The sequence below is a fragment of the Ceratotherium simum genome, chromosome 31 (genome assembly GCF_057802395.1).
Source record: "Ceratotherium simum simum isolate JZ-2026a chromosome 31, ASM5780239v1, whole genome shotgun sequence".
Lineage (NCBI taxonomy): Eukaryota > Metazoa > Chordata > Mammalia > Perissodactyla > Rhinocerotidae > Ceratotherium > Ceratotherium simum.
The window spans coordinates 19,301,572-19,328,974 of record NC_141930.1 but is presented as its reverse complement, the minus strand read 5'-3'; the positions used below and the strand labels follow the sequence as shown (position 1 = coordinate 19,328,974).

Genomic DNA, 27,403 nt, shown 5'->3' with positions numbered 1-27,403 from the left:
TATGCCTTATATTTAGAATTTCAGAATCTGCTTGAATCTGTGTAAAAATTGAGCAAGCAAAACTATTTTCTGTGGCATTTTGTAATAAAACTAGCCATCCCCAGAGTGGGGTCAGTCCTCTTGGATCAGTTCAGGTTGAGCTGAGACACAGTTGATTCTATGGGGAGCATAGAGGGGGTAGGATAGAAACCAGGTCACTTCTTTCTTTTCCAATTTAAAGCATTACCCCTCAATTCTTATACATTTGGTTCAGAAACCTTCTACTGCCCTCTGTTTCTGGGCCCTCTAAAATAAAACCAACGAAATCTGTAAATACAACCATGTATGTCCCTTGCCCCAGAATTAAAGGTAGCATATCCTAACAAATCCCATTTTGAGGATTAGCAAAAGCCTCTGTGGTGCCCTCCGGCTTCTCAACTCATTGTGATACCTCCATGTGGTCAGTTGTCAGGTGACAGCTGGAGCATCAAATCCTGTGCTCCCAGATCTACCTGCTTCTGATGAGGCAGAGCGTTATGTAGCGCACTCTACAATCAAATCAGAATCCATCAAGAAAACGACTTACTATTGTAATGATTCTCTAGGTTGTTTAAAATTTGCCAAATAATTGTGCACTCCACTTTCCTTAGGCTTTTTCCTAAAATTTTAAACTTTGAATCATGATAATCACCAAGGTCCAAATTATGAATTAATTAACATCTGTATTAGAACTTCATACTTTACAAACCTTTTTACATTCTTCTTTTGATCCTTCCAGTTACCCTAGAGGCAGGCATGATAATTATCCCTATTTTATAGCTGCTGAGTCTCTGAGAAATTATGTGGGGAAAATTAGTTTTAGCCTTCAAATAAACTCTCAATAGGCCATATAAACATGCAGAGTATGTACAATGTTCTAATATACCTTCATCACCTTCCTGTTCTATTATAACTGTTAATCACTATATTTGTCAGAATACTCAAATGTGGCCTTACTGCTAGAGAATGAAGAGTTCTTGGATCAAACAGAAGCTTTTCTCCAAAGGGAAGCCTCTGACTCTCAACATGAAGCTCTCTCAGTCCTTCTAATCCTTCTAAACCTTCTATGACAGCAATGTAATTGCCTCCCAGATACCTGCAAAATATGAAACATAATTTTAAATAGACATTCTGAGAACATCATGATCTGTAAAACTTGATAAAAACATAATAACCAACTCATTGAGCTCTGTGGAAATTATACATGCAGAATGTTCTCTTTATATTGAATCAATGAAAGTTTTATCTATGTGATTCTTACACTTAATTTAGTGTAAGAAATAAGTTAATTTTTTTTAAAGCGAGAGGATTGGAATAGTCCTTATTAAACTATCTACCAGTGCTCCTTATATGTCAGGGTACAGAAAAATCACCTGGGTTGTAGGTTTAAAAATGAAGATTTATGGGCCTAAGCCCCAGAGATTCTGATATGACTACTTAAGTTGGAGCCCAGCAATCTGCATTTTTGGTAAGCTTTTCCCACCCCATTCCTATCTCCCCATTCTGAGGCCTTGGCCCACTTTTTGAGAAGCGCTGATAGCTCTTCCAATCTGGGGAAATTGGATCCACTAGTCTTTTTTTTTTTTTTTTTGTGAGGAAGATCAGCCCTGAGCTAACATCCATGCCAATCCTCCTCGTTTTGCTGAGGAAGACTGGCCCTGAGCTAACATCTATTGCCAATCCTCCTCCTTTCTTTTTTTTTTTTTCCCTTTTTCTCCCCAAGGCCCCAGTAGATAGTTGTATGTCATAGTTGCACATCCTTCTAGTTGCTGTATGTGGGACGCCGCCTCAGCATGGCCTGACAAGCGGTGTGTTGGTGTGCGCTGGGATCCGAACCCGGGCCGCCAGTAGTGGAGCGCGCGCACTTAACCGCTAAGCCACGGGGCCGGCCCCCTAGATCCACTAGTCTTTATTGTTTAATTAAAATCATTATAGGCAGTAAATGCCTTTTTACAATCAGATCTACATCAACATTATCAATTCTATGACCCTGCCCTTTTGAGATATGTGATTCTGAAAGGCACATTTGGGTTCCATGGAAACTTTTTTCATCAGTTGAGCCTACATAAAGATGTTTTAGGTATCCCTATAAGCCCTTAAAACAACTCACCCTCCTGCAAAAGAAAAGTGTATCAGGCTTAACACAACACAAATTGTCGGGTATTTGAAACACTTTATTTTGTACTAATAATACTAAAAGAGAATAAAAATTGAGGCCTGTTCCACAAAACTGCAGATAATGGAAATATGTACATGCAAAAATATTACTGTAATAATGACAATTACATTACTTAAAAATAAAAGCACTTACAGTTTTTCCAGTTTCTTTAGTGACCTGAGGTTCTCTATACATGAAATACAATTGTTTTGTAGGTACAGGTGGGTCAGGTTTGTGGCATAATTCAAGTTAGTGATTTGACTAATACGGTTATCATACAAATATAAAACACTAAGATTTTTGCAAAGAGAGAGGTCTTCCTAAAAGGAAAACAAAAACAGGTCATATTTAATTTCTCCTGAAAACTTAGAAGTTTGTTTTTAAGAAAGTTTTTTGCTTAATCATTCTGAAAATTTCCTTAAGGTTAATATAAAAGAACAGTAAACAAGACTGGAATGATTACAAAATTAGTTCTAGGTTTTAGTATTCTGTAACTATAGGAATAAAATTTTATTTGTTAAGAACAATTTTCCCAGTGCAAGCAGTTTTCCTTGGAAGCACTTAGGCTTCTCTGGAAGTTGAAGTATTTAACAAATTATTGCTCCAGTATTATAAATCAGGGCTTAATATTTGTGTAGAATTGGAAATAAACTGTTGTGGTTTATAATACTGAAAATTGGAAGTCATCTAGATATTCAAGAACAATAGATTAATAAAGAAACTATGATTATGCTGTTGAAGGGAATACCGTATACCCATAAATATCGTTTAGTTTCTTTAGTAATATCTTGTAGATCTCACAATAAAATGAAAACAGTACATTCAATATGACCCACGATTGTGAAATTATATGAATACATGCCTAGAAAAAAGACTGGAAGGACATCACCTAAATGTTAATAGTAGTTTTCTCTGCTTGGTAGGATTATAAGTCAATTTCTTTCTTTTTTGTGTGTATTTTATACAAATGAACACCAATTACTTTTGAGATAACAGAATAATTAAAGGTATTTTTAAAAGGCTGTCATTTCTTGTGCAGTGGTAGAAGGGGCCTAGAGTAAGTAGGTAAGAGATAAAGTTCTGCTCAAAAATATCTCAGCTTTCATTAAGTAAATAAGATCTTTTAAAAAACAACCACATCTTGGGGACTTTAAGTTTACAAGTTATTCTTATTTTAGTATGAATTACTATAACCAGTTTGCTTTCCTCCTAACAGAGGTCATCCACACTGAAGGAGCACTGATTGTGAGAGGACAAAAGACCATTAAACGGAGGCTCTCTGGAGAAAGCAGTCCCCATATGTGGTATGATGAGGTGGTGAGCTTTGGGCAACAAAATAGAAACATGAGGTTTAGGCAATTGGATTCATGGGGAGAAGGATCACCAGGAAACCGGAAAGGGATATAGAATGGTAGCTAGGTAGAGTCTCTGCAAAAAAACCCAATTGTCTTAACTGACAGCTTTGCCTGGGGCTTTGGTGTTTTTTCATTCATTCATTCAATAAATATTTATTAAGCACTTAATATGAGTCAGGCACAGTATTGGATGGGGGGTTTAAAGTGATGCAAACAAAATAGACATGATCCCTGCCCTCACATAGCTTATATGTTTCTGAGAAAATTTCTTTCATCTTAGTCTTTAGCATTTTATTGTAGACAATGGATACCAATACAGATGGCCTAAATGGGTTATTGCTGCCTTTAAAGTTTCCCAAATTAAAGCCAAGAATTAGCTTAGCACAGAGAAAAGAGTTTCAGAGTATATCCCAGTAAATGTAATCTTATCTGATATAACTGACAGAATGTAACCTACATTTATGTAACCAGTTAAATTATTTGCAAAAAAGATTTCACTGCTAAAGTTTTGAAATATGGTACTCTCACAGTTAATTCTTAATATTTTGACATGTTAAAAAATTCATATTCCAAGGTTCTGGAATTATACATAAGTAATTATCTTTGAAATTATTTTCCAATATACACTTTCAAATCTAGTTTGTTACTCTATAGAGTATTTTAGGGGAACTGACATATTTAACACATATATGTAACAATCATAATGTATATTTTATAGAGACTTACTTTTAATAAGTTTATCAACACAAGCACGAAATTAAAATGAAAACACAATATAAATCTGACTAATCAAAATATAGTTAATAAATATAATCAAAATATAGTTAGTAAGAAGGTATGCTTTGACACCAGTTTCTAAACTTGATATTGTTAATTATATAAAAATAGGAAATAATTTCAGAGTTCTTACAATTGCGTCTATATTTTTGTCTGAAAAATTTACATGAGTTATTTTCTTCAGGTATTGTGAAGTGGTTTCTTTTCGGGTTTTAAAATTGTTGTTTTTGGCAATCAGATCCAAGGTCAGTCGAACCATGATTTCTCTATAAATCAAACTCAGCAATAGCTCTGTTCTGATACCATGTCAAGAAGCAGGTTTAGGTATTGTTTATGCCCAACTTTCTAAAAATTAAAGAAAAAAAAGTATTATGTACATAGCAATTTAGGAAAAATTATTTTGATTTACTCTAATTTTCTTAAATAAAACTATTTGATAAGGTAGTTCATAGACATTTTTAGGAATATTTAGGTATTTTCTAAGTTTATAGACTTAATTCTTTTTATAAAAAGATTTAAATCACCAAAATTAATTAAACATACAAACGCTCATTCACTTTTATTTTTAAATCTTTTTCTCTCCCTAGTATTGAATTGTTATTGTGGGCATGTTTTAAAGGATTATTTTTCTCTCTCGGAGTCCAAAAGGACCTCAAGGAACATCATCTAGTGTGCTCACGTGAAGAAACTAAGGCCCAGAGATTTGTCTCAAACTACTCAAGCTAATGGCAGTTGAGAATGAGACCAGGTCTCCTGGCTCCTTTTTCCATATGAAAACCTTGAGTGTATACACAGGACAGTGGTGCAAAATACCTGAAAATGGAGCTGGCCTTGAAATTTTAGGTTATTATAACTGCACTCCATAAAGAGGCAACATAACACAGTGTTTCTCAATCCAGACTGCCTGAGTTCACTGCTCAATGGTTAGGCAATCTTGGGCACGTTACCTCAGTTTCTTATAAAATTAGGATAATAATGGTACCTACTTCCAAGGGATATTGTGAGGAATACATGAGATAATCATGTATAGAGTATTCTGCACAGTGCCTGGTACATAGGTCAATAAATGTTTGCTATAAGCATTCTTATTCATGGCCGGCCCTGTGGCTTGGTGGTTAAGTGCGCGCGCTGCGATGCTGGTGGCCCGGGTTCGGATCCCGGGTGCGCATTGGGGCACCGCTTCTCCGTTCATCCTGGGGCCGAGTCCCACATACAGCAACTAGAAGGATATGCAGCTACGACATACAACTATCCACTGGGGCTTTGGGGGGAAAAAATAAAATAAATAAAATCTTAAAAAAAAAAACAAAAAGCATTCTTATTCTACTACTGTTTGGTTCACAGAGCAGGTGAACACTGTTCACCGTTTCACCTGGAATATATTAGAGCTGTTAAGTAAGGGGAACATGTTATTAATAAAATATTGCTTTATGTAAGATATCCATATGTGACCCATAAGTTTGAGATAACTCATTTTTTTCAATCATCCAGGAAGTATAGCTATTTAAGTGATAAATATCCCAGTTTCCCCAATTGTGCTTTATATTCTCTTATCAAAAATGTAACCAAAAATACAGTTTAAAATTGATTATTATTATTATTCCAATGTGTCTGGAATTTCACCAACCAAAAACCTCAATTTGTGTGGTATTCTGGACATGAAATCAATGCTTAGCAGAAAAAAATGAATTCAGTAGAAGATAAATTAAATTTCTGTTCTCGCATACTGGTATATAATTACCCAGGCTACATTATATAAAATGGCCACAATAAAATATTTTAAGATATAGAATGTATCCTTAGATCCTTCAGAATTCAAAATATAATATACAGAATAAAATTATTAAATCTTCATAGATTTTTGAAATTTGCATAAATTCATTATTACTTTTATAACAAAAATTTAAGATTATTGTTTACAGATCAAATTTCAAATACAACACAATAATATTCTGAACAGAGTTTCTAATTAAGTAAAGATAACTTTTCTTAATTTTGCCTTAAAAATACTTTATAAAATATTTCATAATAAAAGTGTAAAGAATAACACCACACCCATGCACCCACAGGTCAGCTTAAAATATAAAACATTAGAAATACATTTGGAACCCTCTATAAGTTTTTCCCTCTCCATTTCTCTTAAATTTAGACATCCCTATTCATGTCTTTATACTTTTACTACAGATATATCTGTATACCGAAAAAACATATAGTATTTTTTTTACATTTTTACCTGTTATAAATGGTATTATTCTGATTCCAGATTTCTTTTTTGCTAAATGTTTTGTTTGTGAGAATCATCAGAGTTGATGTGTGTAGCTCTAGAATATTTGAACTGCTGTATAGTATTCCATTGTAAGAAATTTATTTCCTTTGATGATAGATATTTGGGTGTTTTAGTTTTTTTTTGCTTTTGCAATGTTGTTTTTATAGTTCTTATATATATGTCATCTTAGCACATGTGCAAGAGCCTCTTTACTGTTTAAAACTAGGGGAGGCCACTTCTGAGTTGCACATTTTCAACTTTACTATATATTGCCAAATTGTTCTCCAAAGGAGTTTTACCAGTGGCAGTTAAGAGAGTTACTATTGCTCTACAATGCAGTCTACACTATTGTCAACACTTGATATTGGCAGTCTTCTTTTTGCCAGTCAGATGGATGTGAAATGATATCTCATTGTTTTTGTTTTCCTCAGAGCTTTTTATTTATGAAAATGAAACAAAAAAGGATTTGAAAATAGATCAGTAGTTTCATCTCCTCATGTGTTTGAATTTGCCATTCTATGATTACTAGAGAGATTGAGAGTCTTTTCTTATTTATTGGCAAGGAGGAATTCCTTTCTGTTAATTGTGGCTTCTTAAATTTTGCCCATTTTTCCTTTTGAGTTGTGCTTTTATAAGTAATTTTTAGATACACATGTATTTCTATCAGATACTAACATTTTGTTGATTATATGTGTAGCAAATATCTATTCCCAGACTATAGCTTATCTTTTCTCCTTTTTTCCCCCAATTGTTTGTTTTTAATGATGTCTTCTAAAAAACAGAAGCTGTATATTTTTAATGTAGTCAAATGTATCAACTTTTTTTGCTCATGTTTTTGTGCTTTTTGTGGTTTATTTAGTAACTCCTTACCTATCCTTATTTAACAGGAAGACCTGTATTTTCTTCTAAATGTGTTAATGTTTTGCTTTGCATATTTTGGTCGTTAATCTATTTAGAATTGATTAATGTGTAGTAGTGAGATAGAGATTCATTTTTATTTTTTTCCTATGGAGAACCAATTATCCCAGCAGTATATGCATGGTTCTTTTCTTTTCAGTTCATTTATGTATCTATCCCCAGGTCAACACTTTCTTAATTAGTTCAGCTTAATAATATCTCTTTACCTTGGTTATTCTTGGTTCTTAACTCTATTTTCTAATTTTTTAAATCCTGGTAAAATATAATATTTATCATCTTAACCATTTTTAAGTGTACAGTCCAGTGGTACTAAATACATTTATAATGTTATAAAGCCATCACCACCGTCTATCTCCAGTACTCTTTTCATCTTGCAAAACTGAAATTCTGTATACCCATTAAACAATAACTCCACATTCTCCCCCTCTGCCAAGCCCCAGGCAAGCTTTATTCTTCTTTTTCAAAATTGTTTGGCTATTCAGGTCCCTCGAGATTCCATATGAATTTTAGGATAGGTTTTCCTGTTTCTGCAAAAAAACATCATTGGGATTTTGATAGGGCTTGCACTGAATCTGTAGATCACTTTAGGTAGTATTGACATCTTAATAATATTAAATCTTCTAATCCATAGACATGGGATATGTTTCCATTTATTTATGTCTTCTTTAATTTATTTCAGCAATGTTTTGTAGTTTTCAGTGTACAGTAGTCCCCCCTTATCTCAGTTTTGCTTTCCATGGTTTCAGTTACCCACACTCAACCCACAGTCCAAAAATATTAAATGGAAAATTCCAGAAATAAACAATTCATAAGTTTTAAATTGTGAACCATTCTGAGGAGCGTGATGAAATCTTGTGCTGTCCCGTTCCATCCCGCCCAGGACTGAATCATCCGTTTGTCCAGGGTATCCACGCTGTATATGCTACCCACCTCTTAACGTCACTTAGTAGCTGTCTGGGTTATCACATCAACTGTTCCAGTATCACACTGCTTGTGTTCAAGTACCCCTTATTTTACTTAATAATAGCCCCAAAGTCAACTTTATTATTAGTTATTGTTGTTAATCTCTTACTGTGCCTAATTTATAAATTAAACTTTACCATAGGTACGTTTGTATAGGAAAAAACATAATATGTATAAGGTTTGGTACTATCCACAGTTTCAGGCATCTACTGGGGGTCTTGGAACGTATTCCTTGCAGATAAGGGAGGACTACCGTATAAGTCTTTCATCTCCTTGATTAAGTTAATTCCCAAGTGTTTTATTCTTTTTGATGCTATTGTAAATGGAATTGTTTTTTAAATTTTCTTTTCAGATTGTTCATTGTTTGTGTGTAGACATGCAACTGATTTTTGTGTGTTGACTCTTTATCCTGCTACTTTGCTGAATTATTAGTTTTAACAGTTTTTTGTGTGTGGAATCTTTAGGGTTTTCTACATATAAAATCATATCATCTGCAAACAGATAATTTTACTTCTTCCTTTCCAATTTAGATGCCTTTTATTTCTCTTTCTTGCCAAATTTCTCTGGCTAGAACTTACAGAATGATCTTGAATAGAAGTTGTGAAAGTGAGCATTCTTGCCGTGCTGTTGGTCTTACAGGAAAAGCTTTCAGTCTTTCACCATTGAATATGATGTTCACTTTGGATTTTCATATATGGCTTTTATTATGTTGCGACAATGTTCTTCTATTACTAGTTTGTTGAGTGTTTCTCATGAAAATTCAGGTTGTTGAATTTTTTCAAATGCTTTTTCTGCATCAGTTGAAATGATTATGTGTTTTTTCCCTTCATTCTGTTAATGTAGTGTATTACATCGGTTGACTTTTTTTTTTTTTTTTGATGAGGAAGATCAGCCCTGAACTAACATCCATGCCAATCTTCCTCTTTTTTTGCTGAGGAAGACTGGCCCTGAGCTAACATCTGTGCCCATCTTCCTCCACTTTATGTGGGATGCTGCCCCAGCATAGCCTGACAAGCAGTGCGTCGGTTGCGTGCCGGGATCTGAACCTGGGCTGCCAGCAGTGGAGCGCGCGCACTTAACCGCTATGCCACGGGGCCAGCCCTGGTTGATTTTTGTATGTTGAACCATCCTTTATTCCAGGAATAAATCCCACTTATTCATGGTGTATAATCCTTTTAATGTGCTGCTGAATTTGACTTGCTAGTATTTTGTTGAGCATTTTTGCATCCGTGTTCATAAGGGATATTGACCTGTAGTTTTCTTTTCTTGTAGTGTCTTTGTCTGGCTTTGGTATCACAATAATGCTGGCCTAACAGGATGAGCTGGGAAGTGTTCCCTTCCCTTCAAGTTTTTGGGGCCGGCCCCGTGGCTTAGCGGTTAAGTGCTCGCGCTCCGCTGCTGGCGGCCCAGGTTTGGATCCCGGGCATGCACTGACGCACTGCTTCTCTGGCCATGCTGAGGCCACGTCCCACGTGCAGCAACTAGAAGGATGTGCAACTATGACATACAGCTATCTACTGGGGCTTTGGGGGAAAAAATAAATAAATAAATAAAATTATAAAAAAAAAAGAGTTTTTGGAAAACTTTGAGAAGGGTGAGTGTTAGTTCTTCTTAAAATGTTTGGTAGAATTCACCAGTGAAGTCATCAGGGCCAGGGCTTTTCTTTGTTGGGAAGTTTTTGATTACTGATTCAATTTCCTTACTAATTATAGATCTATTCAGATTTTCTATTTCTTCATGATTTATTGTTGTTTTGTGTTTCTAGGAATTTTTCCATTTCATCTAGGTTATCCAATATTTTTTTAAAATTTTGTGTGTGTGTGTGTGTGTGAGGAAGATCGGCCCTGAGCTAACATCTGCCAATCCTCCTCTTTTTGCTGAGGAAGACTGGCCCTGGGCTAACATCCATGCCCATCTTCCTCTACTTTATGTGGGATGCGTCCACAGCATGGCTTGCCAAGTGGTGCGTCGGTGCACGCCTGGGATCTGAACCGGCGAACCACAGGCTGCCGCAGCGGAGCGCACGCACTTAACCACTTGCACCACCGGGCCGCCTCCTAGGTTATCCAATTTTTTGGCATGCAATTGTTTATAGTATTCTCTTATAAATCTTTTTCATTTTTGTAGAATTGGCAGTAATTTCCCCACTTTCATTTCGGATTTTAGTAATTTGAGTCTTCTCTATTTTTTCTTAGGCGATCTAGCTACAAGTTTGTTAATTGGGTTGATCTTTTAAAAGAACCAACTTTTGGTTTTATTGATTTTCTCTCTTGTTTTTCTGATATCTATTTCATTTATCTATGCTCAAATAGTTATTTTTTCCTTCTTTCTTCTAGCCTTGGGTTTAGTTTGTTCTTCTTTTCTTAGTTCCTTAAGTTGTAAAGTTAGACCGTTGATTTGAGATCTTTCTGGTTTTTTAATGTAAGCATTTATAGCCATAAGTTTCCCCTTAGCACTGCTTTTGCTATGTCCCATAAGTTTGGTGTGTTGTGTTTTCATTTTCATTCATCTCTAAGTATTTTCAGATTTCTCTTGTGATTTCTTCTTTGATCCATTGCTTGTTTTGGAGTGTGTTGTTTAATTTCCACAAATTTGTGAATTTTCCAACTTTTCTTCTGTTATTGATTTCTAACGTCATATCCTTGAGGTCAGAGAAGACGCTTTGTATGATACTATCTTTTTAAATATATTGAGACTTAATTCGTGGCCTGGCATATGGTCTATCCTGGAAAATGTCCCACATGCACTTTAGAAGAATGTGCATGTTGTTGTTAGGTAGTGTTCTGTATATGCCTGTAAGATCTGGTTTGTTTATTATGTTATTTAAGTACTCTATTTCCTTAGTTATCTTTTGTCTGGTGTTTTATCCATTATTGAGAGTAGGATGTTGAAGTCTACAACTATTATTGTAGAACTGTCCATTTCTCTCTTCATTTCTGTCAGTTTTTGCTTCATATGTTTTGATGGTCTGTCATTAAGTGCGTTGTCATTTTGTTATTTATTTCCTATATGCCTTGTAGCTTTTTCGTCCCTCATTTCCTGCCTTACTGTCTTCTTTTGTGTTTAGTTGATTTTTTTGTAGCGAAACTTTTAAATTCTTTTCTCATTTCCTTTTGTGTATATTCTATAGCTATTTTCTTTGTGATTACCATGGGGATTACATTTAGCATTCTAAAGTTATTTCACTCTAATTTGAATATATGCCAGCTTAACTTAAATAATATATAAAAACTCTGCTCCTTTACAGCTCTGTCCTCACCTCTTTTGGTTGTTGATCTTTGTACATCTTTATACACTGTATGCCCCAAAACATAAACTAACAATTCTTTTAAATGCATTGGTCACTTAAATTATGTAATAAAATGTGGAGTTACAAACCAAAGTTATGATAATGCTAGATTTTAGACTCATTATTGTTTTTTTAATGTATTAGTATCTTAAATCATGGAGAAAAATTAAAAGTGGGATTACTAACCATTGTTACAACAATACTAGCTTTTATAATTGCCCATGTATTTACCTTTATTGAGATCTTTATTTCTTCATATGGCTTTGAGTTGTTGTCTAGTGTCCTTCATTTTACCCTGCTGGGCTCCCTTGAGCATTTCTTGCAGGGCAGGTCTAGGCGTAATAAACTCCCTCTGCTTTTGTTTATCAGGAAATATCTTAATTTCTCCCTCACTTTTAAAGGACAGTTTTTCAGGATATAGGATTCTTGGCTGGCAGGTTTCTTCTCTTAGCACTTCGAATATATTGGCCCACTGTTTTCTAACTTTGAAGCTTCTGATGAGTAATGTGCTGATCATCTTGGTAAGGAGTCCTTGTATGTGCTGAGTCATTTCTCACTGCTTTCAAGATTGTTTGTCTTTTGAAAGTTTGATTATAATGTGTGTCAGTGTGGGTCTCTTCAAGTACATCTTACTTGCAGTTTGTTGAGCTTCTTGCATGTTATATTCAAGTCTTTCATCAAGTTAGGGAATTTTTCAGCCATTATTTCTTCAAATATTTTCTCTGTACCATTCTCTCTTTCTCTGTCCTCCTTCTGGGACTCCCACAATGCATATGTTGATCTTCTTGATGATGTCCAACAGGTCCCTTAGGCTCTGTTCACTTCTCTTCAGTCTTTTTTCTTTCTGTTTCTGGACTCAATGATTTCCATTGTCCTGTCTTCCAGTTCACTGATTCATTCTTCTGCCTGTTAAAATCTGTCTTTGAAGCCCTCTAGTGAATTTTTCATTTCAGTTATTATACTTTTCAGCTCCAGAATTTCTTTTTAGCTTTTCCATCTCTTTATTGATATTTCCATTTTGTTCATACATTGTTGTCTTAACTTTATCCACATTTTTTTTTAGTTCTTTGAACATCTTTAAGACAGTTCTTTTAATGTCTTTGTCTACTATGTCTGGCATCAGGTCTTTTTCAGGGACAGTTTCTGTTGATTTATTTTTTTCCTTTGAATAGGTCATACTTTCTTTTCCATTTCTTTGTATGCCTTGATTTTTTTGTTGAAAACTGGACATTTGAATCTAATAATGTGGTAACTCTGAAAATCAGATTCTCCCCCTTCCCCAGAGTTTGCTGTTTTTTCTTATTGTTTTTGCTTCTTTTGATTGATGTAGGCTCTCTGTGCTGAGGATCAGCCTGAGGTGTAAACTTAAGGTGTTCTCAGGTCATTTATGAGCCTGAGCTTTTCTTTGGGCATGCAGAGTCACTTTCTAACTGTCGCTTTATATGCAGTTACGTTTTAATGTCCTAGTCTTTAAAGTCTGGCTTCCAAAGAGGGAAAAAGAGAAAAATGAAGGGGGGGGCACTAGCCCTTTAAATCCCCTGGAAGTCACTTCAGCTGGAGAGGGAGGGGCTTGCAACAATGGGGAGAGGTGCAACTTCTTTATCTGCATCTCTGTGATCAGAAGCAGCAATCAATGATCAGAGGACAGATCTTTGATATTTGCTTTTTGCGCACCTTGGCTCCTGCAAGCTGTGTGTAAGGTGCTCCAGAAAGCCCTGCACAGCTTCCTGCCCTGGGGTTGGGTGTGGGGAATGGGTAGCTGCTGTAGAGATAAGAGCTGAAATTGACCAAAATTAACCAGAGTTTACTGTCTAAGCCCTCCCCTGGAAGTTGTGAGCCTTCAATAGACTCCAGCCTTCTAAAATAGTTACACCAGACAGATTCTGCCAGTACAGTTCATGTCTCGGTGGGGAGACAGGTGCTTCCTACTCTGCCATATTCCCAGAATCCTCTCCTCTGTAAGTCTTTCATATACATTTTAAAATCAACTAGTCATGTTCTATGAAAAAATCCTGTCAGGATTTTGTTAGAAATTGCATTGAATTTATAAACAATTTGTGAAGCACTAACATCTCTCTAATATTGAGTCTTCTCTTCCAGCACTATGGTGTGTCTCTCCATTTTGAGAGTGCTTCTTTAATGACTTTCAGTCGTTTTATAATTTTCTTCTAAGGCCGTGCTTAAGTTTTTCTAGAGTCAATCTTAGGGATCATATATTTTTGTTGATATTGCAAATGTCATTCTTTTAGGAATTAGATTCTCTGTAGCTAGTAAGTAGAAATGCAATATTAAAAAATAGTTAAAATATTCAAAATATTTTAAAATATGATTGGCTCTTATTTTAAAATTTTAGAACTTTTTCTGGAAATTTCAAATATCTTTTTTACACTGATAACTGTGGTGAAAATGCACATCTGAAAGAGGTTATACACCTCGGAGTTTCTCTCTTACAGCTGAGGCAGGAGAGTTAGTTTACAGGTGGCCATTTGGAGCAACCCTGTACTATGAAGGACATGACCAGTGGGAGACAGGAGCCACTAAGGATTTATTCTCCCTTCTTTCCCCCATGGACTTTTTGGAGACACAGCCATTTCAAAAAGTCTCTCTGAAAACATGCTGTGGTCTTCTGGGTTACAAATGCTCTTATATTTGCTCTCCTTCCCTCTCTGCCTCATTCCTTTTTTCCCTCTCTCCTGCTTCTCTGAGATAACAGCCCCCCAAAAAGTAAAAGTATTATACCCAAAAATGTATTTTGGCTTCAGGCTCTGCTTTCTACCCTGGGCTACAACAGACAAATTTTGGATCATCTGAATCCTCATCAGTGACCATGCTATAAATGGATTTTGTCTCTAGGTTTCAGTGCACAAATTGGTGTTTGGATAGTAATAAACTTAAGTCAGATAATTGGAAAAGGAAAGAGGCAAAGGTAATATATAAATAAAGTAGTTATTAAGGGGAGGCCAATGAACCTCATCAGCAAGCTAGAGGAAAACTTTCCAGGGGCTTGAATATGGAAAGGGAGAGAACTGAATCAACGCATAACACACAATAATAAGAGACTGTTAACTCAAAAGAACCTGCATTGTAGCAGTCAAATCCACAAGGGAGGATTGAGTTTCATCAAAACACCACCATTCATCCTGTTAATATAATTTTAATTTAAACTTCATTAGTATTGTAGTTTATTTTAGAGAAATTATAAGCGTCGGGAGTTTAAACTGAACCTAGTTTGGATTTGGATACATTTTAGAATATTATAATAAAAATAATTATGTCAACATAATTAAGGACACACTTGTGGGGTGTTCCTTGATTTTCTTCTAAAAGAGGTTCATTATTTTCTCAAGTTTGAGAAACTGCTTTTTCATAATTTTTCCTTACTAGATATCTCTGTTATCGCGGGGCTTCACTTGCTAGGATATCTCTCTCTCTTCAGATGGCCAGTGGGAGACAGTTTAGAGCTGCTTTACAGGCGCTCTGGGAATCCACTGTAGTGGACCCCTTGGCTTTCATCTCTTTAGGCTCCTACAGGCTAGATGCGGTGGACGTTTCCGAATTCAGTTTTTCTATTTCCCTTAGTTAGCCCCAGGCTCAGTGGCTTCCAGAAGCTCTAAATCGCTGGCTCCCGCTCTCAGACTTTCCCCCTTTCAAACTCAGATCCACGCCCACAGATCCCACTCCCTCAGCTCCGCAGCCACCTGTGTCTCCCTCCTCTAGAGCAAACGTTTCCCAACCTTGCCTGATTCTAGCCATTTGTTTATAATAGACTTCCAGACTGTTTTTCTGGAAATTCTAGGTCTAGAGATAAGGCTTAGGGATCTGCATTTTAACAAGTGGCCCGAGAAAGTCTTACTGGCATGCAAGTTTGAGAAACGTGGCTCTAGGGTTTCCTCGGTTCCCACGTTTCTTCCCTGAAGTTATCTCACCGCTTGCGGGATAAGCCGGGTCAGTCACTGTGACTTGGTAAATTTCGCTGGCGCCAGGTTCCTCAGCAGCCGGGCTGCGGTTGCTGGGCGACCAGACTCTTCTGTTGGGGCCGCGGCTCAAGGGAAATCTCGCGAGGTCTATGGAAGCTCCCTCCCTTGTGGCCTCACGTGTCGGGTTCTCTGTGACGCTGCAACCGGGGATTGATGGTGGACCCTAGGCAGGGTGCGATTGGAGGCTGGTTAGCAGGATGAGGCCGTAAGGCATCGGTCACATTAGCCTTTTAGTGGATCAAGCAGTCTCAGAATAATTTTTGGCAGGCCACCATTTCCCCCTACTGGATTATCCTTGCCATCAGCATTTGAACGTTTCAGTGCCCAATAACCACCTTTTCCTGGTAAAGATCAGGAAATGAATTCTCTGAATGAAAGTACAGCCCATACTCCACCTTTTCCTCAGATAAAATCCAAATTTCTTAGGGTGACATTCCAGTCCGTTCATTTTGAACAGCCTCATTGCTTGCCTCTTGCCCTCTATACTCCAGTATTCGAATGTGGCATTTGGCCCAATATGCACTGTTCTAAAAAAAATTTCCTCTCTCCCCTCTGCTCCTCAAGGTAGCAATAGGACACACTTTCTTTCCTCCTTAATTCTTTTTTTCTCTTTTAAGATTCAAGGACTCAGTTTGGAATTTCCGCATCCTTTCTGAAGACTTTCTAGATAGTCTTGTTAAGTAATGCTCCTTTCTGCCCCCCAAACTGGGATATATTAAGTTTTTTAGCATAGCACTTATCACACTACTATATGTTTTTTACTTACCTGTATCTCTAGTAAGATGGTAAATTCTTTGAGGGCAAGGATTATGTCTTTTACTTCGCTATTCCCAGGACCTAGCAAAGTGCCTTGTACATTAGCAGTCACTGCATAAGTGTTTGTAAAATGAATAATTTGTAAATGAAGGAGAAGAACAGTGGAACAAAGGAATTGACATTTACAGTGGAAGGAGTGGGGCTCATTAGGGATATGGTAAAGTGAGCAATCTGGATGTAACGAACAGTAGAAGCTGGAAAACAGTAACAGCTGTGATCTTGGGGGAGAGGAGGCATGCTGGAAAGGTTGCCATTGCTATTCCTTGAACAAAGAAGCATCAGAGCAGAAGTTTGTTAGAGTTACAGGGCAGCTTAGAGCCCATGTGGACAGTTTAACTTGCCATTTTGCAGATAAGGAAATTCCCAGGCTTAGAGAGAGGAAGATATATGCTTAAGGTCACACCTGAGGTGGCAGAGAGGGAATTTACGCTTGGGCTCCTGACTTCAAGCCCGGGTCCCCTTTCCTTATATCTCACTGACCATTACAGTAAGAGTAGCCTAGGAAGAAGGACCAGGGGGTGGGGACAGATGAACTCTATCTCCATTCAGGACTAGTTGCTAAAGTCCAGTTGTGACACAGTCTTGGCCTGGATAAGGGTGAAGGCAAATAAAGTGACAAGGAATGAACAAATTTAGGAGGCATCTTGGAGCGTGATTTAATAGAGTGAGATTGAGTAGGATCAAGGGAGGGAGATGTTGAAGATAATTCCCAGGTGTTAGCTAGGATAAAGGAACAATACTGGAGAAAGGAGAGGTGGCAAGTAATTTGAAGGGAAGTAGATAAGTTTGGTTTACATGTGTTAAGTGTGAGGTGAGATAGGTTTAATAGTTTCCAGAGTATATTGAAACCATGAGGCCATAAATGGTAGTGAGGGAGAAAGTAGGGAAAAGAGAAATAGCAAGTCAATAACTATGCCAACTAATTTGGATGGAAGAGGAAGCAAAGCTGACTAAGATGTCAGAGAAAGATTCATCAGAGGTGAGATTTGTTCTAAGAAGAACAAATAATAATTCAGTGATTCAGAAACTAATAATTTAGATTGAGACACTGGGAAAGAATTTAAGGAGGGGATACCTAACAGAATAAAAAGCTACAGAATGATATGAAGAAGTAAAAGAATGGTCAAAATAATATGGCTAAAACACTATGGCACAAATCAGATGCCCTTATCTGTTTTATAAGTTATTCATTTGGGAACAACAGCTTCAGCAGTGTATTCAGGGCCATCCCATTGCTCTGTGTATCACTTAACAACTTGCCGCTAACATTACTTTGCTAGAAACATGTTTAGCAAGCCTCATTGAAAACCAGTTGCTCTGTTAATTTTTGTTTTATAACAATTTCATATATCATTATAAAAAGGAATATAGTCTCATCTAAATCTATATCCCAAAATATTTAATAGTGGTTATTTCTTGGTGGTGGGAATATGGCTTTTTATTTCTCCTTTTTTTTTAGTAATCAGGTTTAAAAAAATGATAAAATTATATTCTGAAAGTTCATTTTGGATTCTACTTTTCATAGAATTGAAAATCTCTTTGTGACTGCTGGTACTTAAAATAGTTTAAAATGGTTGAATTATTAATTGGTTTTTTTTTAATGCAACAAGTTAAGTTTAACAGACAGTATTTTCTCTTTAAGATGTCAAATATAATTCCTGTCTAGTGGCACACAGTGTTAAACAATCATCTGTGTATTTTTCTGTGTGGCAGAAATTTGGCAGACTACAAGCAAGACTTGTCTTCAGTGCCACATTTGTAAGTTCAGCATAAAATACTCTAAGATTTACACTTTGACAGACGTTAAGAAATTTGTATTTGTAGAAAAAAAAAATGTTGTAAGGTCTTGAGAATAATTGTAAAAGCCCCTTTTGGAAGAATATGCTAAAAAGCACTTTTTAAAAAGTCTCAACTAGAGTTTCCAAGTAACTTGAGACAGAAACACACTTTTTATTTCATGTATTGTTCTATGTATCTTTGTCAGTCAGTATATATTTCCTGACCTTCCAGAATAATACTACACAGCAAACAGTTTAATGATTAGTTACTGTCATTGAGAAACCAATAAATTAAAGGTCCCAGACATGTATATCATCACATAACTCCATACAGAAAAATTAGCATTTATTGGAGTTAACTCCTCTTTTTGTCTTGACATTATAGGTTGGTAAATATTAGTGAGTATGGTAGGCAGACTTCTAAGATGGTCTCAATGATCTCACCACCTGGTATTCATGCCCTTGTGTGATCCCCTCCCCTTGAGTGTGGGATAGACATAGTGACTTGTTCTAACCAATAGGATAAGGCAAAGTTGATGAGATGTCATTTCTGCAATTAGGTTACAAAAGATTGTGACTTCTTTGTTGCTAGCAGACTCTATCTGTTGCATTTTTGGCTTGTACTCTTTGATAGAACAAGCTGTCATTTAGGAGAGCCCCATGTGGCAAGGAACTGAGAATGGCCTCTAGCGAACAGCTAGTGAGGAACTGAGTCTCTCAGTCCAATGAGAGACTAAATGCCAACAACTACTGTTTAAACTTGGAAGGAGAGCCTTCCCCAGTTGAGCTTTCAGATGAGACCTTATCCCTGGTCAACACCTTGATTGCAGCCTTTTGAGAGACCCCGAAGCAGAGGACCCAAATTCCTGACCCATGAAATCTGTGAAATAAATGTATATTGTTTTAAGCCACTAAGTGTTGGGGTAGTTTGTTATGCAGCAGTAAAAAGTAATACAGAGAGCAATGGAAAATTTCTTTAAGGAGGGAAGGTTTACTTAGAGATTTGGGATATGATTCCCATTTTCATAGGACGTTCTAAGTGGAAGCTCAGAGGAGGGAAATCAAAGTGACTACAGGAGGTTGTAGCTTAGCAGGAACAAAATATTTCTTAACAAGTATCCATTTATAGAAGCTGCAAGTTGTAGAATCAATACAAAGGAAGCCCTTTTGTTTATGGATGAGGCAGTTTCCATTCAAGGTATTACTCTTGATTTCTGTAACCTGAGGATGATCTTTCAGAGACTTTCATGGCCTTTTAAGGCTATGGTGTACACAATATGGGTACCAATAATACATGATTTTTTGACTTGGTAACTGATTTATGTCATTTATTATATAATGTATTCTATAAATGTAAATTATTACTACATAGGTTGTATATAAAATAATCCAAGGTATTTCTCCTGAGTTCAAGACCTATGCATCCAGCTACCTGCTAGACATTCATTCCACCTAGATATGAATGTCCTAGAGTCAATGAAAACTGAACCTGTCAAGAATAGAACTCATTTTCATCCTGCACAAATCTGACCTGCCTCCTCTAGTTCTTGTCTTGCCCATAGTCCACCCTGCTACACAAAGTAGAGCTCAAGAGCCGTCTCCAGTACTCTCTCACATACTAGTACCCCCACATTCAGTTACCAAGTCAAGTTCACTTAATCTCAGGAACTACTTTCCAATTCGGCTGCCTCTCCACTGCTCCCATCACTACCTAAGAGTGGATGTGAAAGGACTTTGTCAAGTTCTATTATTTTTTTAAAGTTCTATTAATTTTAATACACAAAGACTTTCTCAAGTTGTATTTTTTTGTGTGTGTGCGGAAGATTAGCCCTGAGCTAACACCTGTTGCCAATCCTCCTCTTTTTTTCCATGCCCATCTTCTTCTACTTTATGTGGGACGCTGCCACAGCATGGCTTGATAAGCCGTGCATTGGTCTGTGCTCGGGATCCAAACCTGTGAACCCCTGGATGCCAGAAGTGGAGTGCGAAAACTTAACCATTACACCACCGGGCTGGCTCCTCAAGTTGTATTTTTAAAGTTCCATTATGTTTATTATACAAAAACTCTTTTCTAAAATGATTCACTTCCACTCTCAGCAGAGGGTCAAATTGTAATTTAGTCATGTGCCGTATAACAGCATTTTAGTCAACGAAGGACTGTATATATGGTAGTGGTCCCATAAGATTAGTACCATATAGCCTAGGTGTGTAGTAGGCTATACCATCTAGGTTTGTGTAAGTACACTCTGTGATTGCACAATGACAAAATTGCCTAATTAACGCATTTCTCAGAACATATCCACGTCGTTAAGCGACACGCAACTGCAAGTATAATGTGTATGAGATGTGGCTGTAAATTAAAGTATCTAAGCTGAAAATCAGTTTCATTACCTTAAAATCACATTTATATTATACAGTTAACATATATTATAGTAAAAATGTTTTCTGAAAAGTATTTTTGTAAACATCGCCACTGATGTTTAAATTTAAGTAATGTTTTATCTTTATTTCTGAAACATCTATTGTCAGTAGAGTCTAATATTTTAGTTTGAGTCTTTCAGGAAGCATTTGCAAGAAAGGGACTTATAACTTTAGAAAAAGTTTAGATTAGGTTTCAGGAACAGTTCATTGCTTATGTTTTAGGAATTAAAAAATAAATTGTCTTTTGAATCAGGAGTGGTGAACCTCTGTATTCTAATAGAGATCCAAGACTTTGCTTAAGTTTATCAGCCAATAATAAGTTCAGCAAAAGTTTAATTAATTGGTGATGGATTTAGGCTAAGAGCAAAACTCAGCAATGTAATATACTCTGTTCTTGTGTCTTACAAAATAATTTGCTAAAATCAATGAAAACATCTGTATATCTGTATTTAATTGCTTTATTTTTTTGGCTCCTCTCTGTGTTTTTTGGTCAGCTTGTTTGAAGAGAATTTCATTCCTTTCTGCTTATTTTTGAAAATGGCTGGTGCTTTTTTACTAGTGTGTGGCCTTTTGCTTATTTCTGCAATAGTGACCTTTGATTGAAAAATTTAAAAAAACTTTTTTTACTCTTGTTTTAAATCTGTTGAGAAATTTGGGGAAAGAAATTCATTTTATAATAATCTTACAGTGCAACAAACATCAGTTTCCCATAAAAAGGCATGAACATATTTAATTTTGTCATTCTAAAAACACTTATTGTTAATGTTTCTTAAAAGCGAATTGAAATTTCCTTTGCATTTATTTCTTCATTGAACAAATTTTTACCAAGTGCCTACTATGTGCCATTGTTCAAGGTGCTGAGGATGCAGAAGTTAATTATACTAAGTCCCCACCCCATGGAGCTTACAATATAGTAAGGGGAGATAGACAGTGAAAAAGTAATTTCAGATTGTGGTACATTCGGTGAAGGAAATAAATTGGATAAAAATACTGTGTGTAACTGGGATGTAGAAGTGAGGAGGCAGGAGGGAAGGGAAGAGAGATGTTTCCTTGAGATGAGAGAGACAGGCAAGGCCTCTCTGAGGAGGCAGAATTTGAGCTGAGACTTAAAGAAGGAGCAGCCTGATGAGCCAGGCCTGTGAGAGCCTGTGAGGAAGTGTTCCAGGCCCAGGAACCAGCCAATGTGAAGGCGTGGAGAGGGGAAAGAGCTGGATGAGCATAAGGACCCAGACGACAGTGTGGCTGGAGCATAGTGAGGAGGAGGTTAATAGAATGAGAGGAAAGCAGGAACCAGATCAGCCCTTAAGCCACAGTGAGAAATCTGGATTTTGATATATAGCAGCCTTTAACTCATAAAGCAGAATGTAAATTTTCCTTTTATTAATAGGAAAACTAACTATTAAATTTAGAGCTTAAAGGAGAGAACAGTTGCCACTTTATTATGAGTTGAAATTCAAAATCTTGATTGAAATGTAATGTCCTTGTAGTGTGATATTAATGTGATGAATATAGTGTTATCAAAGATGCTTTTAGAAATCTGATAGCGGAGGCCTGAAAATTAGAAAATATAATTTCTACTTGCACTCCCAAATCTCATATTTAATATAGATTTTGTTCCAGTTTTGCTCTTTACTGAAATAGGTAAAGCATTTGTTAATAAATTATTTTTAGATCTTGGGATAACTAGAAGTCCATAGTGTTGGTGTCTGTCTAAATGAATTACCATTTCAATAGTCCATAGTTCCTTAGTTTAAGTGACGTAATGTTTTACCTTAAATATTAAGACTAGTTAGAAAGTTTAGAAATAATCTCTCCTAAAAAGTAGTGTTTGTGTATCATTGTCACATCAGGAACATACCAAATTAACTTCTCTGAAGCTATGGGACATTTCAGATGGTTGTAATTATTCAACATGGTGTGTCCTCATATATAAGATCATAAATTAATTTCTTATTTAGTCTAATTTGTGTTACTTTATTTAAGCCCGGAATCTTAAGATAATAGCCTCTAGTATTCTGGAAACACATGCAAGAAATGATGGATGGATTACATAGGAATTGAAGTAAAAGATTAAAGCTAAACACATACATGTTTTAAAGGATTTATTTAGTATCATCACTAATAAAATAATAAATAAAATGATATGAGGATGGAATATGAAGTAGCAAATTCTAGGAACAAAAATAAATAATTTAAATTAAACAATCATTTGGAGATGAGCTTATGCCAACTAATTTTTCAGGAAGGTAAGTAGTTTAAAGTAATGACTTTTAGTGGTAAACGTATTCATAGTTGTATGATAGATGTTTATAATCCTCTAAAATCTAACATGAAGGTCACAGAGCTCTATTCTACACAATATACTTCTTTGTGCATATGCCTCTTAGGTTATGAAAAGTACAACTGTAGTTCATCAAAATGTGCCCCAAGGCACAATACCATTTTACTCAGTCATTAGAAAGCTTAGCATAATTGCGTAGTATAATCCAAAGAAAATATGAGTACTGACATCAGGGACTCTCCAATTTGTTAGGCACTTGTTCCATAATTTTTGGCACCAAGATAATCCATATGTTGAAAAAGCAATTAATCATTGTTGTTAGTTATTAAGCTATGATTTTAGCTGTTTCCTCCCAAATTTGATCCGAAATGACAGAGTTCCTTATTTTATTTTTGTAATATTCTGATTTCTGAGATAAAAGTTGAAGTATGCCAATCTGGTTATAGTTGCCCTGAGTTTCGTGTTATTAGTTTTCTAAAATAAGTAGATCATAACTTTATATTTACAAAGATAAATGGTATTTCTTCCACTAATATTTGCATAAAAGGTTTAGAAACCTTTAGAAACTTACAGACTCATTACCTCAGAAGTCCTTAAACTAGTATTTTGGCCCCTAAAATGTAAATTTATTGCTGTTGGAACTTGTATTGAAAATAGGCCAAAATGAGAGAACACACAACTAGATTTTCAATTTTCTAGCTAATATTTTACAAACATAGTGACATAGACATATCAATTATTAAACAGTGAATGAAATAATTACCTCATCATAATTTGAACATAATCATCTTTTATTTATTTTATGTCATAAGGATCAGCAAAAATAAGAGCCATCATTCTGTGAGGTATATTTTCCTATATTTAAAAAAAACACCAAACCCACATTGCTTACCCATATATATGTCTTTGGAGTTTATAGTTAAAACAATCCAGAAATATAGAAAGAAATGTTGGAAACTCAACAGTCTGTGTTCGGTTCAGTTTATTCAGCTACATGTGGACACAGTGCAGACTTCGCAATATAAATGAACTCTTCTCTGCATGCATGACTTATGCATCTGTACCTCATCACTCACAGAACAGTTTTTGGAAACTCTGAACCTCTGCACTATGCAGCCCTCCAACTCCCAAATTTTTTCTCTGATTCATTGTAAAGTTACTTATGCTCCTGCTCTTCTGTGTTTATTTTCAAGTGGCTGCACTATTGGGCAGTTTGTTATTCTATTGTGCAATGCAGGGATTTTTCAAAATCCCGAATACCAGATAGTCATACTAAATTGTGACACAATCTTCACACTTGATCCCTCAAATGGAGCACACGATCTTTGGTCTCAGCGCTTATTTTCCAAATTCAGAAACAATGGAGCACAAACAGTTTCTCTTCCCCTGTTGGCTCTTTGTTCTTGGCAGTACTACTGATTTCAAAATAACAATTTGTGTGGTATCTTATTTTAATCAATAAACAAAACATGTAGAATGAAGTACTCAAATAACTGGACAGTGTAACCTAAAAATGGTACTAAATGCATACATTCTCCCTCTCTCTATATAAAGAGAGAAAGTTAATGTTGTTGAATTGTATGGAACTAGGACTTTGAGATACTAAAACAATCTGGAAAATTTGGAATACCTTTGATTCTGGGATCTCACTGTACCCTTAACTGGTCCCAATCCCCATTCCATATCCACTGATTTCTCTCTCTATCTCTGCTCCAGCCTGTGCTTCTGGCTCTAGTTTTATTACTTGGGCATGGGGATTAAGTTTTTGATGACGATTGACATTTCCTGTATATTATCACCAAGGAGCTTGAAATTATCTGTGAAAAAATCTGAAACTGAACAAAAAACAGACTTCACTTAGAAAATGGCCTTTTCAGCTCCTGAATAGCTCAAGGCTGTAAGATAATACTTTGCAGGAAAAGGCAACCCCAATTCATGACTTAGTTTCTGAATGATGGCTGCAAATTAAACCCTGATTTCCTGAAAGCTCAATATTATAAATTGGCCAAAAGTGATCATGACAATATATTAAAATTTAAAGTTATACTCTAAAAATATTTGTAAAGGATCTTGCTTTTTAATAAAGTAACTACATTTACAATAAAACACAAATGCTCCTTTCTGGGGCTATTTTTGCCTAGGCTAGACCGTTGAGTAGAGGGGACATTGTTGGTTGTCTCTGTAGTATCATTTAACCGCTCAGTGTTTAGTAGTTATGCATTTTGGGTGTTATTGATCCCACTCCCAGCTCCAGGGGTGGCCCTTAATTGGTCTAAACCAGTCACTATATATAATCCCAGGGGTGGGCTCATAACCCAAGTTAGAGCAATTGGAACCTTATTTTGACAATCGTGAGCAGCTCTTTCCCCCTAACTGGATGCTTTGGTGTGCAGCCAGTTTGGGGGAATCTAGCGTGAGGGTTAGGTCAATATGTGGAGGGCAGAGCTGAGAACCATAACAGGAAGCCTAATCCAACTGTGCCTAAGTCAAATATGATTCGGGATTCTGGAGTTAGATGAGTCAACAAATTCTTTTTATTGTTTAAGCAACTGGTTTTTTTGTTGTTACTTCCAACCAAGGCATCATAACTGAAATACTGAGACTTCTCAAAATGAGTCCAATGAAGTTAGGACTGAAAAGCTTTCTTTTCCTGGTAATTCTCTCTATTGTTAGCATAGGCATTTTCCATCACACCAAGATGTCTTAATTGATGAGGTCACCAATGTCAAATTAAATGTGGATAACTGTATTCAAGTCTTGGAATGAAAACTGCTAGTATGTTTTCATGGTGACTTCAGTGACTCCTTACTATTTCATGTCAAAATCTTAACCATTCAACCATGTTTGTCAGAGAAACCTCAACAAGCTTATCAGTGTTCCTAATTGAATGGCTCAATACGGTGTTGGTGTTGCTGAAGGCTGTGGCAGCAAATACAGATTTTGGCTGCTCTTTGGGGGAAGTCATGATTTTTCTTTTAAAGGGCATAAAAATGGAAGTTAGGTTGAGCTATCTGAAATTGGGGATGCCTGCTTTTATTTAAAGGGATATAAAATAAGACCAAAATGCTAATAAAGCATCAACTGTCTGAGAAAGTATGTGGATACTGTGTAATGTTAGTTGGCTTCCTCATCTTACCAAAGACTGCCTCATTGCCAAATCTAATGGCTTTGTTTTCCCTGACCTCTTGGCAGCATGTGAAGTCAGTGGTAAATTACTTCTTAAAGTTTTTCTTACTTCTCTGTTCCTGTGGTCTCTTCTTCTTCTGCCCATTTTTAAATTTGATGTTTCCACGATTCATCTTGGGCCCTCTTCTCACTGTTTATTTTCCACAGTACATCTCATCTGCTCTCATCCAGCCTTCATCCCCAAATCTCATAGCAGAATGCTCTTAGAAACATCAATCTAGTATATTTCTGCTCTTTAAAACTCTTTTAATTCCCCATTGCTGTTATGATCAAGTTCATAAGGCCCCTGCAGGATCTACCCTCCTTTTACCTATTGAAGTCATCTCTTGGCACTCCCCACATCCTACTCGACACTCTCAAGTCTCACTGAATCGCAGTTCTTGAAGATTCTAGCTTCTTGCTCTCTGCCTCTGGCCTTCCACACATTGCTGTACTCTCTGCCTGTAAAAGTAATTGCCTCCCCATTATGCTTTTTCTGGCTAGTCCTCTTATCTTTAAAATTTCAGCTTAATGTCAGATTACTTCCTTCAGGAAGCTTACTGTGGTAACTCCTCTCTGGGATAAGTGTTCCTCCTGAGAGTTCCCCAGCACACTTTATTTCTCCCTTCACAGCAGTATACTTAGGTTCTTGTTAACTTAGCTTTAGCCTCCATGGTAAGTTTTGTGAGGATGGTGGCCATGTCTATCTTGTTCAGAATATCTCTAGAGAATAAAACTGGGCCTGGTTTAGTAAAGGCACTTGATGAATATTTGAATGACTAGATACCCTGTGCTAGGCTCTGTCTCAAATAAGTTATTTGATTGTCAGGAAAATAATTTATGGTGTGACTTGGTTAATGTTTCATAGGAACATAAAAACATTATGTTAAATTATATTTTTATTAATGGACTGTCAAAAGAAGGTATAGGCAAATTGAAAAGTGGCTCTGACAATCAGTATGGCAAGTGAAATGCTGAAATTCTTCGACTAATTTAGACAGACAAAACTCTTTAAAAAAAGAAAGGTTCTGGGCCGGCCCCGTGGCTTAGCGGTTGGGTGCGTGTGCTCTGCTGCTGGCTGCCCGGGGTTCGGATCCCGGGCGCGCACCTACGCACGCACCGCTTCTCCGGCCATGCTGAGGCCTCGTCCCACATACAGCAACGAGAAGGATGTGCAGCTATGACGTACAACTATCTACTGGGACTATGGGGAAAAAAAAA

General features: G+C 36.4%; 2 protein-coding genes across 4 annotated transcripts in view; one reads left to right on the top strand and one right to left on the bottom strand.

Annotated features, from left to right (window-relative positions):
* The window catches only part of PPP1R42 (protein phosphatase 1 regulatory subunit 42), a 65,505-nt gene extending 49,769 nt beyond the window's left edge, over nt 1-15,736 (bottom strand). Inside the window, 4 exon segments of the mRNA XM_014792025.2 lie at nt 976-1,114; nt 2,330-2,496; nt 4,442-4,653; nt 15,671-15,736. Coding sequence (XP_014647511.1) covers nt 976-1,114; nt 2,330-2,496; nt 4,442-4,567 — 432 coding nt within the window. The 5' untranslated portion in view covers nt 4,568-4,653; nt 15,671-15,736.
* The window catches only part of CSPP1 (centrosome and spindle pole associated protein 1), a 198,077-nt gene continuing 174,089 nt past the window's right edge, over nt 3,416-27,403 (top strand). For all 3 annotated transcript variants that reach the window (XM_087420484.1, XM_087420485.1, XM_087420483.1), the window contains exon 1: nt 3,416-3,480. In XM_087420484.1, the coding sequence (XP_087276610.1) occupies nt 3,476-3,480 (5 nt within the window). In that variant the 5' untranslated portion in view covers nt 3,416-3,475. The remainder of the gene's footprint in view (nt 3,481-27,403) is intronic.